The sequence below is a fragment of the Pteropus vampyrus genome, unplaced genomic scaffold (assembly GCF_000151845.1).
Source record: "Pteropus vampyrus isolate Shadow unplaced genomic scaffold, Pvam_2.0 Scaffold61, whole genome shotgun sequence".
Lineage (NCBI taxonomy): Eukaryota > Metazoa > Chordata > Mammalia > Chiroptera > Pteropodidae > Pteropus > Pteropus vampyrus.
Window position 1 is genome coordinate 197,715 of NW_011888842.1, and position 13,328 is coordinate 211,042.

Here is a 13,328-nt window from a genome sequence, read left to right on the forward strand (position 1 = left end):
CTGGGTCCCCAAAGGCTGAGAGCCAAGAGCCTGAGAAAGTAGCCATGAAGATGTAATTTGCCAGGCAAAGAATTAAATTTGTAATCTTCCATGCAAGATTTCAGATCTGTATTTAGAAAGCACAGCCCATTCTTCTTATCTATTTTTGTATTTAAGTCTCAATAGCAATACATGTGTATGAGAGAAGTAAAAAATATTCCACCAATGTAGAAATATTAAAATTTAAAATGAGTCACCCCTTTCCAATCCCATTCCCTAGAGGCGATCAATTTTAACAGATAGGTGTATTTTGGACTTTCCTATATATAGTCAGAGTTGAATATGCAGGTTGGGTTCCCCCCACTTTAAAATTTAAAAAAAAATGTTTTTTAAACACTGATGGGATCATTTTATACTTTCTGTTCGTTACTTTACCTTATCAGGCTTTCTTGAAATCTTTCCATGTCAGTACATGTAGACTTACCTCACTTCTTGGAAAGTCTGAGAAGTATTCCATGGTGTAGATGCACCCACATTCATTTTACTGTCTTCTTTTAATGTGTGTTTGGCTTGTTCCTACTTTTTGCATCCTATAACCTTTCCACACTTCCATTAGTCTTCTCTTTCTCCTTTATCTTCCTTCACCATCTTCCTCCAACACTGTCTTCAATATCAGGCTGATGTGACTTTTGAAAACAATTTTGACCTTCAATTTTTTTTTGTTTTGAAATATTTCACACTTATGGGAAAGTTGAAAAAATAGTATAATCAGCTTCACCTAGAAAAACTAATTGTTAACATTTTACCAGATTTGTTCTTTCCCACTCCTTTTTTTTATTATCTATTTATCAAGTGTGTATATTAAAAACTTATTTTTTTTTTGACCTATTTGAGAGTAAGTTACACAAAGCATCACCTTTTATCCCGAAATACTTCAGCATTTCTGTCCTAAGAACAAAGACATTCTCCTACATAACCACAGTATAATTACCAAGTCCAGAAGTTTAATGTTGAGATAATACCATTATCTAATATACAGCCCATATTCAAGTGTCGCTAATTATGTCCAAAAAGTTCTTAACAGTGTTTGGTGTTTTGTTTTGTTTTGTTTTGTTTTTTCCTGATACATTTAGTCTTTTATTCCAGTGGAATTGTTCCTTAGCCTTTCTCTTGTTTTTTTTCTTTCTTTCTTTCTTTTTTTTATATTTCTGATGAGTCTAGGACTGTCGTTTTATCGAATATTCCTCAATTTGAGTTCATCTGATTAGGTTCATGGTATACATTCTTGGCAAGAATATATCATAAGTGATGTATCCTCAGTCTATTAAATCAGGGGGCACATGATGTCACTTTGTCTCATTATCAGGGATACTAATTTTGATCACTAAGATAAAGTGGTGCCTACCAGATTTCTTCTTCGTTATACAATTATATCTTCCCTTTTGTAATTACTAAGCAATTTGAGGAGATTTTTGTGTATGTGTGTAAATAGCCTCTTTACCTTCAAACTTTCATCTAATAGTTTTAGCATCGATTGATGCTAAATTCCTTCCTGAATTATTCATTTATTTATTTGCTTGTTTGTTCATTCACTTATTTAGGATCCACATAAACTCATGGGTTCTTAGTTTACTCAGTGCATTATAATCTATTATACTATTAATTTTGATCTTCAAACTGTCCTAGATTTGGCCAGTAGGGGTCCCTTCAAGCTGTATCCGGCATCCTTTGACAAGTCCCCATCATTCTTTGAGCATTTTCTTGCATTCTGGAACAACAAGATGTCCCAGGCTCAATTTGTTCTTTTCCTGCCTCAGACCTGGATTCAGCTATTTCTCCAGAGGATCTTGGTTCTTTTTAGTGGGGAATAATATATAGAAACCAAAATCCGGACATTAGCTGTGCATTGCTACTGATGTGTCATTGCTTCCATACCTTTTCAGTGGACAGCAGACACAGCTGGGAAATTTGTGTGTGATCCATTTATTCATGAGTTTGTATCACAACTTCTAATTTTGGTGGAACACCACAGCATTTTTCCTTTCCCTTCTCTCTTTCTCTGTTTATACCTTTATTCTTTCACAGTGAAAACCCAGCTCCCAACAACAGCGATATAGTTATTCATTTGTTTAGTCTTACAATACACACAAAGTTGTTTGAGAATTGCTAAACTCATACTACTATTAACAAACCTATTAGTAGAGGTCAAGATTTGTTTGTAGTTCTTTGTGCCTTTAGGTTGAGGGTATGTGCTCTCAAAGTACCGTGTTCAAAAGCGTTGTCAAGCCCCTTCTAGCTGGGAACTCACTTGCCTGAGAAATGTCTTTGTTGGCTCCGATTTTGTTGCCATGTCCCCGTCTGGGCTCAGCTCTGGCCTGTTATGGCAAGAGGACCTGCTGGACAGACCAGGCATTCTGTTTCCAGCCAGCACCCTGCTGTGTTTGAACCCCAATTCACTCCCACTCCTTTGGAGTCATGAGTTTTCTCTTCTGTACCATGAAGTACCTGGATCAGCTGGTTCTCTAGATTCAAGTGTCTACAATCAGCCTCATATTTGCCCTGGGATGACAGCTTAGCCCTGCTGACATTGGCTCCTCTTTCCTCCTCAGCTAAGAGCTGGGGCTCCTCCAAACCCAGCCTCAGTGCTTTGAGAAGCTGGCAACAGACCCGCTGTTGTCCACAAAGAGCCTTTGTTACTAGAGCCCACTCTTGGCTTTTCTAGGGCTCTGCTCACCTTGTTCCTCCCAAGCCAGTAGAGTAAGAGATAGTCTTGCAAAGAGCTGGCACCCATGAGGAAACGTGCCCTACCTTTCTCCCTGTTCCTTTATTAACGGGCAGAGCCATGAGATTTGGGGAAGAGAGTGTGTGTTCTCAGAACTGCTGCCTGATCTCAAGGTCTGCAAAGCTCTGTGTTGAAACCTCACTTTGCTCTACATCCCTTTGAGATTTCACTTCAGGTCAAGGGAAGAATTATGTTGAACATAGTCTGTACTCTAGCCTGGCTTTGTTCTCTTTTTGCATGGAGGCAGAACTTGAATCCAGCTCCCCTTTTTAGCTGAGTGCCTTCTAGAAATCTCTGTTATCTCCTGTCAAATGGGTAACAACTGTCTCCCAGGTTATAGCAAAGATGCTGTGAGATTCTGCACAGAAAACAGCAAGCCCAGAGCCTGGCTGCTTAATAAATGGCAATTCTTCTTGTTCCCAGATTCTCTCTCCAGCCAAATCCAGGGTCCACTGTGAACTGAGGAGAGGTGGTTTTTGGGAGCAAAGTGCTATGAATAATTTATGGTTGGGGAAATAACTGATAGTCCCTTCCAATGTGATCTCGCAGGGGCGTTTGCATTTTAAGATCAGAGAAACCGGCTGTACCTTCTGATTAAATCAAGCGTAACATCACTGCTGCAGTAGGTTTTGGGGGGAGGTGAGATTTTCTCTGGGCAGCATAGTGAAGTAGAAAGACTGCCGCAGAGGTCCAAGACGCCCAGGTCCTAGTCCCAGCTCTGCTGCTCACTTACTAGAGACACTGACGGGTTGTTTCCCCCACAGAGCACACCAACTCCATGTCCTAATGCACCGGACATTTACCTGCATGTAAATTGTCTGCCTTATTGGAATTGAGGCTCCTTGGGGTGGGAGAAGGTGGGAGGAATGTCCACCTTCCCTTTTGGCTCCAGACCCCTTTAGGGTGCTCCTGTGTGGGGCCTGGGAGCAATTTTGGGAAAGGGATTTTCCTTCTGTCTTTCTCCCATCACCCTGTATTGACCCAGATACACTTCCAGAACCTTATTCAATCTGTCTTTTTTTTTTTTTTTTTTTTCTGTATAAGGACCGAGGAAGCAGAGGGCATTTTGGATCCACAAGAGTCAAAAAAGTTAAATTTTAATGAGAAGTGTGCCCGGAGCCCACTACTGACCCAACTCTGGGCGACAGCAGTTTTCGGGTCCCTCTCAGGTTAGCAGCTGCTAGAGCCCAGCACCAGTTGAAGCAGCTGGGCTTCTGTCTGTCTGTCTGTCTGTCTGTCTGTCTATGATTTGCAATGGGGTCAACACTGGGGATCAGTGCATGTGGGATGGTAGATTAAACAACCAGTTTAAGCTACCATCCCACATGCACTGATCCCCAGTGTTGGATGCAGGCTTGTTAGTGGAGCCAAGGTTCTGAACAGGCCTGGAGCACCTGGGCCAGGTCCTTCTTGTTTCCAGACCAATCCACTCTGTGGTTGGGTCTAAGATAAATCTTGTTCCTATAAATCATGACTTCCTCATGTCCTGCCCTGCTGGGACAGTTCAGTATTCTTTCTTGGACAACTAGTGTCTGTTTAAGAAGATAAAATAAATGGCCAACAGGAGAGCATCTGGAATGAGAATTAAGCTGCCTGGATTCACCTCCCTTAACAAACAGTGACTCAGGCTGCCTGTGGGCTTGGCCTTGTGCTGCGTGCCAGGGCCACGGAGGTGAATGTCACATGGTCTCCCGACTCCATGAATTCCCACTTAATGTGGGGGTTCTCAAAGCAGGCTTCCCCCGAGCTGGATGGAAGCTTCTATACTTCCAGTTGCGGTATTTGCACAATTCACAGAAAAGTTAGGTTAATTAATAGATTGATTTTTTCCCCTCAATTTTAATCCTCCCTTTCCCCAGCCCCTGTTATCCTTAAAATGTTAGTACAAGCTAGAGCTTGTCTTCTCTAGAATCTGGTATCAGGGCCTGATTTACCAGCAGTTCCATTTAGTTGTTGGAAACTGCATATCTGATGCTTCCTAGCTTCCAGGGACCATGTCCCTGGGACAAGTCTGATCTGGAAGCCACAAATTTGCACAACTGGTATGCAGTAGGATTACTGCTAGACGCTAGATGTAGGAACAAAATGCTGGGTCTTAATTATGCCCTTGCCACCAACTTGTGTGACCTGGGGCAACTTGCTTCTCTTCTCTGGGCCTTATTTCTATCAGAGTTTACAGATGAAGGTCTTAGATAACAATAACTACTGTTGTCACCACAATTTATTGAGCACATATTATTGCTATGCACTTTCTATGTATCATCTCATTTGATCCTCATGTCCACCCTGTGGGAAGACCTACTTTGATCTCCATTTTACAGATGAGGAAACTGAGGCTCAGAGAGAGTAAATGGCTTGTCTTAGGTCACACTGCCAGTAAATGGTAAAGAAGCCCTTTGCTACCTGGCAGGACCAATGTAGGGCTGAGGGTGGACCTTGGGCAACTCTGAGAATTCTTTCTGACAGGCACAGAGGATGTGCGTATCGACGAGAAGACTGTCAGTCCCTTCCTGCAATTGTCAGATGATCGAAGGACCCTGACCTTCAATGCTAAGAAGTCCAAGTCCTGTGCAGATGGCCCAGAGCGCTTTGACCACTGGCCCAATGCCCTGGCCACCACCTCCTTCCTGGCTGGGATGCACGTCTGGATGGTGAACGTGCAGAACAGTTGTGCCTATAAGGTGGGCGTGGCCTTAGGCCAGCTGCCCCGCAAGGGTTCTGGCAGTGACTCTCGTCTGGGCCACAATACCTTCTCTTGGGTCTTCTCCCGCTACGACCAGGAGTTTCGTTTCTCACACGACGGCCAGCACGTGCCTCTGGGGCTGCTGCGTTGCCCAGCCCAGCTGGGCGTGCTGCTGGACTTGCAGGCCCAGGAGCTGCTGTTCTACGAACCAGCCTCGGGCATGGTGCTCCACACCCACCGCGCGTCCTTCCCTGGGCCCCTCTTCCCGGTCTTCGCTGTGGCTGACCAGACCATTTCCGTCGTCCACTGACCTTTGGCCCAGATCTGCCTCCCCACTACCCTTTTAGACCACATTTCTACCCAGCGTCCTCTTCCCAAATGTTGCCTATGCCCACTGGGCAGCTTAAGGAGGGGTAGGGATCCGTTTCAGATCTGGTACAACCGTTAAGTGCTAGGTATCTGTGGGGAGCTTGCTACTCCCTGGCTTTAGTCTCTCAAATCCACCGAGGGGGTCTTGTTCACTTTATCTGTGGCATCCAGCACGGTGCCTGGTGAGTGTGCAGTAAATGTTTGGTGAGCGGGTAGGTGGATGGATGGATGGGTAGGTGGGTGGATGGGTGCATGGTCGACTCTTCTGAGGGCCTGTCTTTCAGGCCCCTGCCCCAGCTTTGAGCACATAGAAGTGGTTCTCTGGTAGAACAGCCTGTGTCGGAAACCCTTTCATCCCCTCAATTCAGTGCTTCTCAGTCCTTTTCATGACATGGCACATAGAGAAAATATTTTTCTAGCACATGAGGACAACCTGGAAGGGATTTAGAAGTCCTGCCAGGCTGTTCCTAGTCAGAGGACTCTGGCCTGGGGAGCTGTGCCCTCCCCCAGGCCTGCCCGGCTGCTCAGAAATCAGAGGATCCCACCATGGTGACTGGGGTGAACTCCTGCCCCCGCCGACCCTCACCGCCTGCAGCTGATGAGTACCCCACCCGATGGCCCCTTCTGACATAATGTAGAGACCTGAGGGCCTCAGGCCAGAAAGAGCTAGGGGAGAAAGAGGGCCAGCCTTAAGGAACGTGGACCTTATTAAAGGTTTTAAAACACTGAAAAGTTTCTTCCATGTTCTTTGTTGGTAACTGGGCAAATCCCCCAAGTGGCAGCTCAGATCTAGAGGTACATTTGCTGGGAAATCGATGTCTTCCTCACCTGAATACACAGCAGAGAGTCTGGAGATGGTTCTGTGCCCTGCTCCACTGGGGCCACAGGCCAGTGTTTTCCTGTTCTCCAAGGAGAGCACATTAGAATAGTGGTCCTCACATTTTTTGTTTCTTCAGGGACCACAGTTCAAAGGCAATCTTACCTACAACTTCAGTCTCTTGGGCTCAAAGATGGGGGCCAGAGCCCTCCCCACTCTTAAGTTTGCTCAGTTACTTACTTGGAACAGTGGGAAGATAAATCCAGTTCACAAACCTACTGGCAACTTTTTTGTTTGCGGTGACTGCTGAGGCCCTTGCAGCTCTGAGACCACAGTTCATGCCCCCGTCCTCACTGCCTGACACTCGGAAGGTGTCTGAGAAGAACTTCCTCACTTCTGCCTGGGCGAAAAACCTGGGCCAAAGCCAAATTTTTCCACATGGCACCCAAAGGCTGCTACGCCACGCTCCCCAAGCCACCAGCCCAACTCCCCACAGCAACCCTCAGTCCACAGTTCACAGGCCTGCTGCTAAGGAGGCCCTTCTTATCCTTCTGCCCATCTGAACACCAGCCCCAGTTCAGGGTCCATTCCAGAGCCTTCTCTGGCTGTTGGCATCAGAACATACACTGTATATGTGCCTGTCTGTGTGCTTTTCACCTGTGGTAGCCCCTGTGCCTGGCACTGGGTAGGGCACAGATGTAAATGCCAAAGAGAGAGAGGTGTGTGTATAAAGGGGACAGGCAGGAAGAGACACGGAATTTAAAAAACCCAACCTACTTCTTCAATCTCCAGTGATTTTTCCCCACATTCCCAATACTGCCACCTGGGGCTCTGGGCCCCATTCTGTGTTTTCCTGTCTCATTTATGACTGGGGTGTCCTTCAAGGTTGACATCCTTTAAGACACCTCACTTTTTCTCCCAGGATCTCCACTGCAGTATGTCTCATGTGACAGGGATCTCTTTCTACTTGCAAACTACTGGTCAAGCCCATGGGCCTTGGAGTCAGACATGCCTAAGTTGGAATCCCGGCTCCCTTATGTACTAGCTGTGACCTCAGGCAGGCTACTTACCCTCTTAATCTGCCTGTCATAATAAAGTGGAGGTCACACTACCCATACCCACTAGATAGCTTTGAGCGTTATATATGCAAATAAAGGACTAGCAGAGTACCTAACACATGGTAGGCATAAATCGATAGTTTCTTCTCATGATTGTAATTATGGTGTTCCTTGTCTAAAATCTGTGTAGACTATGTGGTCCTAGAGGACACTTCGCTACAGTACAGCTTATCACCCTGATTTTAAAACTATGTACCTCTGACCTCAGGCTTTCAGGGTGCGGTGGGGAGGGGGTGGTGGTGAATAGCTAGCTGTAGAGGCTTCAGGACCTCTGCTTCAACCCTACCAGTTTCTCTTTTTTTCCCTGTTTTGCATATTGAGGTTCCACATAAGATCTCCCATAACAAAAGGGCCCAGCTGCTAAAACAAAGTTAAAAAGTACCTGGTTTTGAAGCTAATCGGACCCTCAGTGAATCTTATTGGAGGTGAGGGGGGACACAGAAAAGGGACACAGGCGTGATGAAAGAATCCTCTCAGAGACCAGCAGCTGGCCAGTGGGGCAGGGCTGAAAGCCCCACACTCACCGCTTTATAGTCAGAATGCGTTGTATAAAGGCTGCAGGGAGAGGGGCAAAGGCCAGGTCTCGGGAAGGAAAGGGCTCCCTGTCTCTACTGTTTGTTGGGTCCAGCCACTTCCCTCACCAGACTCACAGCCCCGGAGGTGAGCCCTCCAGGCGGTCAAGGGCAGGCAGGAGATGGGGCAGTGAGGGGAGTATATGTTCTTGGGGTACAGAATCCTTGACTTCAGAGTCCAAAGGCCCTGGGCCAATCACCAGGAAGCTGTGCATGCCTACAGCCCGTGCCCCCCTGTAATCACAGTGGTAACTGTCCCCAATATGGGCTGCCGCTGCCGGTTCCACGTGAGCAAGCCGCAAGGCCTCACGGAAAATGCGGGGGTCCGGCTTGGGCCAGCCAGTAGCCTCGGAGGTCAGCACAAAGTCGAAGTGTTCTCGTAGGCCAAGACCCACCAGGATGTCCTCCAGTCTCCGGTCAAAGTTGGAGACTACTGCCAGTCTTAGCCCTCGCTTTCGGCACCCCTTCAGGGTGGCCTCAGCCCCCTCCAACATCTGCCAGGTGCAGGGGCTGCTGAAGTCCTTGTACAGCTGGTCAGCGATAGAGGCCACAGCCTGGGCATCCCGGATACCTGCCAGGTGGAAAGTCTGCAGGACCACATCCAGCCACCACTGGCGGGAGGTGAGGCCGTGGCTCAGGCCATAGTTGGGGAAGCTGTGGCTCTGAGCCTTGTACACCTGTCTGAACGCTTGTCCCAGGGCCGCAGCCTCCACCTCCAGCCCATGGGCCTGGGCCTTGGAGGCATATTCCTCTCCAATGGGGCGGCGGACTCTGAGCAGCGTGTCCTTCACGTCCCACGTCAGCAGTCGCAGCTGTAGCCGGTGTGCCATGGGTCTGTAGGAGGGAGCCAAATCTACCCCAGCTCCAACTAAGGTCCCAAGGGCCAAGGGGAAACCGACCTGGAGAAGACCACCCCTCTTCTCTTTCCAGGACCCTTGGGTCAGATTTGCTGGGACTTGGGTAATATCTTCACAGCAGAAGATCCTGGAATGAGATGGCAGGTGAAGTGGAAGTTCAGTCTTTAGAGTCATACAGACTGGGTTCAAATTCTGGCCCTGGCAACCCTAGGAGTGTCACTCTTTGAAGCCCTGTCTCCTCATGTATGAGAGGGGCACAATGACCCAATCTCACAAGGTTGTTGGACTAAATGAGATCATCTGTTCATTTCACAACAAATTTCTGAGCACCTATTAGGTGCTAGATGCTGGGAACAGGTGCTAGATGCTGGTTTCCAGCCCTCATGGCATTTGCAGGCATTGAATAATAAGGGATACAGATATTAGACAAAGAACTACACAAACACAGGTAATGAAGACAGCATGGACCATGAGGTTATAAATCCAGGGACTGGATCTAGTCTTCCTTGGGGAACTTCCTAGGCAAGTGAAGTTTCAGTGGGGATCTGAAGAATGGCTACAAGGGAAAAGGAGGTGGTTAAGTGTTTCTGGCATTGGAAGCAGCAAGTGTAAAGGCCCTGAGGCAGGGCAAGGAGTCTGGGGCTTTGGGTAGACAGGGACCAGCTCAGGCAGGGCTTTGTAGGTCAAGGTAAGGAAACGATCACAATTGCTATTCCTATTGTTAGCGATGCCAAAGTCAGAAACTCGCCTATGGTCACAGTGGGTCAGCAGCACAGCTAGTACTAGAACCCAAACTTCTAAACTCGGGCCAGCGCTCCTTCCACTGCTTAGACATATTTGAATTTTTTAAAAAATCTGATTTTGGTAAACCTGTACAGCACAGGACAAAGGGCAGGACAAAGCAGCCTGATCCTACCTATCCCTAAGCCTCTCTGAGCCCCAGCTTCATCTTTACTGGAGGTAATAACATCTGCCTGGGTGGACAACCAGTGAAAGGATTAGTGACTTCATGCACGGAAATCAAATTCCTCAGCCTGCTGTCCAGAGGCTGGATGCAGCTTTTCACCCCAGAGTTGATTCAGACTTCCAGTAAAAACCCAAGGGGCCAGAGTAGAGTGCAGCCACGTGCTTGCAGAGGGAGGGAAGTGACTGGTGAATCCGGGGACATGTCTTAGGAGAAGTTGGTCAAGAAAATGAATTTAAGTCTGTCTAGAACTTAGAGGGACCCACCCAAAGACCCTCTCACTTTGTAGGTGGAGAGATGGAGGCCCAGGGAGGCGCAGAACTCGCCCCAAGTCACGCAGGGAGCCACTGGCACAGCTAAGACTAGGACAAAAGGCTCTGGCTCCCGACCCAACGTATTTTCCATTTCTGGAAGCCGGAGCTGGGGACTCTAGGCTACCGGCCTGAACTGCTCACCCTTCCTCCCTACCTCCAGGGCTTGGTGGCGGCCAAGTCCAGGTAAGTCTGCCGTTAGAGCGAAACCTCTACAGCGTGACCTGGGGCGGGAGGGTCTTAGGGACACTGGTCGCAGCTGCGGCCGCAATCCTGGGTACCCCTTCTCAGCTCCAGCGCGCTCTGACCGCTCCGCCCAACCCCGGGGCCTAGGACCCACCTGCCTCGCAGGGAAGCCGATCAAGAAGGAATCTGCAGCCGCCCGCCAGCTCAAGAGACGAAAGCTGATGTCTCACGGTCTCACGGAGCCACAATCCGCCCCTCGCTAGGCCCCTCGCTGCTCCCTCCTCGCCTGGGCTCCCGCCTCCCGCCGGCTCCGCCCCCTACGCCGCTTCTCTCTGCCGCCCTCCGCACCCTCCTTCCGCAGCCTCCCCACCTTGACTTCGCTCCTCCCCGCCCCTACCCGTCTCCGGCGCCCTCTGTCACCGTGCTCCTTGGCCCGCTCTCCGCCTTTTCGTGAGACACCCTCTCGGTTCCCTATCCCGCGCCCTTCCACCCCTCACCTCGCTTCTCACGGTCACCTTGCACCCTTTCCGTCTCCCGCCTTAACCCCCTTTCTGCCCTCTCTCCGCTCTCCCTTTCCCTCTTGCAAGCCCCTTCTCCTCCCTTGGGTCCGGGCACTCCTGGGAGGGGCCCAGGCTGACTTGGGAAGAGGGGGATTTGGGTCCCGGCCTGGCTTACTGAATGCTGTGTGGACTTGGGCAAGGCAGTGCCCCTCTCTGGTTAGAGTCTTCAGTCGGTATCTGGAAGGAAGTGCTTTCAGTTGGAAACTTGTCTAACCCAAGACAATTTGCTGAGAGGCTAGAGTGCTCTGCAGTAAAACCTAGCGGGATTTTTTGTTTGTATGTTTGTTTTCTGATAAAAGTCAAAAAATATTCATGCTCATCTCAAAAATATTTAAAAATACAAAGTGTACAAAGTAAAAACCAAAAGCCCAACCTTATTCATTAAGTACTCCCTGAGCATCTGTCTTCTGCTGTGTCTGACGCTGTGCTTCATCGAGGAAACAGTAGGAAACAAAAAGTTTCTGCCTTCATGGAACATTGGAGGAGCAGACACAAATCAAGGAAATTAACAAGATTTCAGATAGTGATGAGTGCTATGGAGGCAATAAAATAATGGTTTCATGAACAGTGGCAGCGGGTCTCTTTGGATGAGGTGGTTAGGGGAGGAGCAAAGATCTGAATGGCAGTCAGGTGTAGATTAAGGGACAAGGAACTGGCAAGTGCAAAGGTGCTGGGGGCCTAACCTGCTTCCTGAGCAAGGGCAGTGGCCTTGGGAGCGGGGAGGAAAAAGGGGACCTCCCTGCTCACAACCCAAGGGTTATTGCAGTGGCAGTTTGGGTTATTATGTGATCAGACATTTTTCTGGAGCACATAAACATGCATATAATCCCCCTCCTTTTTTTTTTTTTTTTTTTTTTTTTTTTTTTAACAAAACTTCCTCCTCTATTCCAGGGCTGGTCTGTTCACTTCATTTAGAACTGCCTCACCTTCACTGGACTCAGGCCTGGGAGGGAATACAAAGTGCAGAGTCACAGACCTTGGGCCTCAAGGGAGAGCCTGATTCCAGAGACTTACCCATAAAAATTGTTATGTGTCACAAGCATGATTTCTAGAAGTGAGAGTGGGAAGGGTGATTGGAAGGCCAAAGGTCCATCTGCATTTCACAGAACCCAACAATGTCTGAGATTGTCCACTATTGTCCACTTTTCAGCCACCTAAAACCCAGCCCCTTAGGTTCTACTCCCAGCTCTGCCGTCTGACCCTCTGTGAGCCCTCCATTAAATCCTTTTCCTCTCTGAGCTGGGTCCGGGCACTCCTGGGAGGGGCCCAGGCTGACTTGGGAAGAGGGGGATTTGGGTCCAATCCCCCCGGTTTGCATCTCACAGTATGCAAACTGGGGGGATTGGACAAAATAACTTCCATTGAAGTCCAGTTTCACTTATACATTAAATTTCCAAGATTGTTAACTTTGCCCATGGAACCCTCAGTTTCTCCTTATATTAATAGAGCATGTTTACTTCAGGATCAAACAAGAGCACATGGAAAAACTCTTTGAGAAACAGAAGATGATTCTTTTCTGTTGAAATAATTGAGTCTATTGAGCCATTAGGGTTTTGTCTGATTATGTAAGTATTTCAACCCAGGGCACCCATTGCACAAGGGGCTTATTTCCATTACAATCCATGTGAAAGTGCCCCCTGGAGTTATGGCCCTGATTGAACTGCCCTCTGGATTCCGCCTTTCTATTGAGTAACTTTTTTTTAGCAGAGAAAAAGGAGCCTTGTGTGTCCCAGAAAAGCTAATGACAGCTCCCTGCTATTCTGAAACAAGTTTCTTTCTGATTTGCCAATTCAAAATGGGTACACTTAATGTGTGTAGTGTCTTCCCTAATCAGGTGACAGAACTCCTCGGAGGGTTTCATTGATCTCTTCTGTGTGTCCTGGCCTGGTGATTGCTTCTGGAGACACCTGACATGTCACTACACTGGATATTGGCCTAAATTATTTCTCTTTGAGAAAACAAGTTTCTTACATGAGCACTTTTCCCTTGAGATTCTCACATTGAAAGCATTAGGTAAACCCAGGCTGGGCACACCAGACATATGTCTCTCTCTTTTAAATTTTCATCTACTTATTTAAAAATTAATTTTAATTAAAATATATCACACATAGAGAAAGGTGCAAAGAAGTA

At 47.8% G+C, this 13,328-nt stretch overlaps 2 protein-coding genes across 7 annotated transcripts in view; one reads left to right on the forward strand and one right to left on the reverse strand.

Annotated features, from left to right (window-relative positions):
* BSPRY (B-box and SPRY domain containing) overlaps window positions 1-6,941 on the forward strand; it is a 21,726-nt gene extending 14,785 nt beyond the window's left edge. For 3 of the 4 annotated variants that reach the window (XM_023531064.1, XM_011360907.2, XM_011360906.2), the window contains 2 exons: window positions 3,806-3,930; window positions 5,228-6,941. In XM_023531064.1, coding sequence (XP_023386832.1) covers window positions 3,806-3,930; window positions 5,228-5,754 — 652 coding nt within the window. In that variant the 3' untranslated portion in view covers window positions 5,755-6,941. The remainder of the gene's footprint in view (window positions 1-3,805; window positions 3,931-5,227) is intronic. The other variant, XM_023531065.1, reaches the window with a different exon arrangement.
* A 1,292-nt stretch (window positions 6,942-8,233) lies between these two features.
* On the reverse strand, window positions 8,234-12,023 carry HDHD3 (haloacid dehalogenase like hydrolase domain containing 3). 3 transcript variants are annotated; one of them, XM_011360908.2, is made up of 2 exons: window positions 10,793-10,949; window positions 8,234-9,304 (listed from the first exon to the last, which is right to left on the reverse strand). In XM_011360908.2, exon 2 carries the CDS (start codon window positions 9,148-9,150, stop codon window positions 8,395-8,397), a length of 756 nt encoding a protein of 251 aa, XP_011359210.1. In that variant the 5' UTR covers window positions 9,151-9,304; window positions 10,793-10,949; the 3' UTR covers window positions 8,234-8,394. The 3 variants fall into 3 exon arrangements, 2 of the variants coding, with proteins under 2 accessions (XP_011359210.1, XP_023386834.1); XM_023531066.1 differs by lacking the exon at window positions 10,793-10,949 and adding an exon at window positions 10,610-10,777; XR_002780571.1 differs by lacking the exon at window positions 8,234-9,304 and adding an exon at window positions 9,311-9,733 and having other exon boundaries at window positions 10,793-12,023.
* Between the last annotated feature and the right edge of the window lie 1,305 nt (window positions 12,024-13,328).

What these genes read in the sequence shown, in the direction of transcription:
- HDHD3 (XM_011360908.2), bottom strand. Translation starts at nt 9,150, where the DNA reads ATGGCACACCGGCTACAGCTGCGACTGCTGACGTGGGACGTGAAGGAC.